Source organism: Hibiscus syriacus, unplaced genomic scaffold (genome assembly GCF_006381635.1).
Source record: "Hibiscus syriacus cultivar Baekdansim isolate YM2019G1 unplaced genomic scaffold, ASM638163v2 tig00110044_pilon, whole genome shotgun sequence".
In the NCBI taxonomy this organism is placed as follows: Eukaryota; Viridiplantae; Streptophyta; class Magnoliopsida; order Malvales; family Malvaceae; genus Hibiscus; species Hibiscus syriacus.
In genome coordinates this window covers 2,024,978-2,028,124 of record NW_024062574.1, presented here as the reverse complement: position 1 = coordinate 2,028,124, position 3,147 = coordinate 2,024,978, and the positions used below count along the sequence as shown (strand labels likewise).

The 3,147-nt window shown below is 33.1% G+C and overlaps 1 protein-coding gene across 1 annotated transcript; it reads left to right on the top strand.

Annotated features, from left to right (window-relative positions):
- The first annotated feature begins 2,255 nt into the window (after window positions 1–2,255).
- On the top strand, window positions 2,256–2,672 carry LOC120213873 (ethylene-responsive transcription factor ERF096-like). Its single transcript, XM_039211919.1, has one exon. It carries the CDS (start codon window positions 2,256–2,258, stop codon window positions 2,670–2,672), a length of 417 nt encoding a protein of 138 aa, XP_039067850.1.
- The last annotated feature ends 475 nt before the right edge of the window (window positions 2,673–3,147 follow it).

The following is a 3,147-nucleotide window of genomic DNA, read 5'->3' as shown; positions in this document are numbered from 1 at the left end:
CGCCCCGAAGCCTTCTAGCGCTACTCAAACCACATAAGCAACCAAATTTTCAAGACGTTATCAGACGAGAAGGCAAGCCTCCACATGAGCACAACCCAGGCTATGAACATCAGCCATAATCATCATTCTCCATCAAGTACATGCATGGCAATTAAGTGCCAAAATTTAGAAGATCATCAACAAAATATATATAGTTAGTTTAGTGTACAAAATAAGTCGGCACGTGTCATGATGATGTTTTATTCATGGCATGGACGCCATTAGCATGGGTTTTATGCAGATCATGTAATATGTATGTTAAAAGTTGAGATGCAAGGAACTATTCTATTAGCCCTACACATTATTTGGAAATTATGTATTAATTATCCCAATGACGTTAAGTGAACTCAGACGATGATATAAAACAATGTTTAGTGTTGGTATTATTCAGAATATTCTTTTGTTTTAATTTATATTTCATCATTGTCCACGTGATGAAAAGAAAAAGATGTTGAGATATATGCAAAGCAACCGGAATCAAAGGTGACAACTAGTTTTTGAGTATCTTGAACATAGTGAAGTATATACGCTTTAATAATAGAATTGCATAACGTTGTAAAAGATGTTAGGTTTAATTCAAATGTAATTTTAGTATTTTGAGACAAAATAATCTCTGATTAAATGAAAAATGTTAATTGATTAATGAGTTGATATAACAATATCATGTCATCACTTTCTACAGCAAGCATGTGTACTACTATCACTTGTTTATGTAACATATCATTGCTTTCAGCCTACTTCTCAATGATATGTGTTGACGATTAATAAGTTAATTGTTTTCATCCAACTAGGATACGTTTTGTCTTAAAATAAAACGTTCGTATCAAAGTACTTAAAAAATAAAATAGTAACCAAACTGACTATTTAATGTGATAAACCTTAGAAGTGAATTTTAACGTTATGTATTAATAAAACATCCTTAAAATTTCATTTTCTACGCACGTCTATAAAAAATTGATTGACCTCGTCGTTATTATTGTTAGGATTATCGTAAAAATAAAAATCTAAAGTACATCTAAAGTTAATTTTACATACCTAAAAAAAATTTCGTTAAAAATATGTGTCTAACTTTTTTTACGTTACACTTTTAGGTGTTTGCCGTTAACTTTGACTGTTAAGTGCCACATGTTCAGTCATTGAGTGTTCGGGCGGTCGCACGTCATCGAGTTTTCGATCGATTGGTGGTGGTTGTAACAACTGGAGGTGGTGGTGAGGGGATTGAAATTTATTTTTTTTAATTTAAAAAAATGGATTCTTTTTAAAAACACTAATTTTAAATATTCTTTTTAAATATAAAAAATTAAAATTTTCATATAGCTAATACGTGTCACTTAATAATTGAATTTAACGGCGTATACGGTCCAAGTACTTAAAAGTGTAACGCTAGAAACGTTAGACACATATTTTTAACGGAAAATTCTTTAGACACGTAAAGTTAACTTTGGATATTGTTTCTAGGGGGTGATCGTTCGATCGAGTCAAGTCGAGTTAAAAAATTTCGAGTTATTCGAGTTTACGAGTCCTATTTTACAACTCGGAGTTGACTTGAAATTTTCTCGAGTCAAATCGAGTAGATTTTTCGAGTTTCTGTTTAAATTTAATTGTGAATATTTATAATATTACTTTGTTCCTATTTAAGTGATTTTCTATAACCATATATACAATACAAATATGTTTCTTCATATTTTTTTTTCATATGTGATATACATATATCATACAAAGTCGAATGACTCGACTCAAACTTGAAAATAAATCGACTAGTTACTAAAAATTTGGAGTTATTCGAGTTGCATATTACAACTCGGTTTGAACTCGAAGTCAATTCGAGTCGAGCTTTTTCGATTCGAATCGAGTAGAAAAAATTGGTTTTCCGAATCGAGTCGAGTTTTGTTAACCCTAATTGTTTCTACCTTATTTTTACATTAAGGCTTATCATTAAGTAAACATGCATGTGACACAAAGCTTGATAAGAGGAAGTGCCCAATGATAAAGCAATCGTAAGCAGAATGACCTCATTGAAACCCATCTTTCCTTTAGCCAAAAAGTATCCCAATGATCCACCTTCACCATCCGAAGTTTCTCATAAGCACGTGAAAACAATTTTTGTCTATGGATTCTTTCATGTTCAGTAATTCTACTTTCTTTCAATCTATATAAATCCCCACTAACACATCAGCCATGCAATAACAGAACTAGCTTGAGCGTCAAGTTTGGCAATGGAGGGTAACTTTAAGGGCAAGGATGACAAGCAAGTCGGAAGATCAGTCGAGACTAGTCGATACCGAGGCGTACGTACCCGGCCTTGGGGGACATTCGGGGCGGAGATACGAGATCCTAAAGCAGGGAGCTCTGTTTGGCTTGGAACATTTAACACCGCCGAGGAGGCTGCTCGAGCCTATGATAGAGCCGCTTATGCCATGAGAGGTCACTATGCTATTCTTAATTTCCCGCATGAGTACCCCATGGCTAATGGCGTTGCCGCCTATAATGCTTACTGTCGTTCGTCTTCCGTCGGTTCCTCGTCCTCTTCTTCGTCAACGATGGGCAAAGAGGTGTTCGAAATCGAGTGTTTGGATGATAAGCTGCTTGAAGAACTGCTTGAAATCGAAGAGAAGAAGGGCAAGAAGAAATGAAATTAACAATGGCGGGCAACAATAAGAAACCTGATGTTTCATAAACTTCTTAATCTAAGTATACCGTTATAAAATGATAAACTTACTAGTGAAAAAAAATGTTATTATCACGATTATGAATAATAATAGTGACTACTTAATATGTTATAAGCATTACATCGTTTCTTGTTTAAAAAATAAAAGGTGATGTCAATTCCAGTATTTTATTAGCGACCAAATATTCACTTTCATTATGATAAAAGTAATTGTAGCCATAAATCACAAATTAATACTAGTGACAAAAACAATTATCATCATAAATTACTAATTAAGAATAGTGACAATATTTCGTCACGATAATAAATAATGATTTATAGTCACTATTACAATTTTTCACGAAAAATAAGTTTGCACCAATTCGATTATTCTATTAGTGACTAATTGATAAAGACGATTTACTTTGGCCATAATAAAACACTATTAGTGACGAATTATT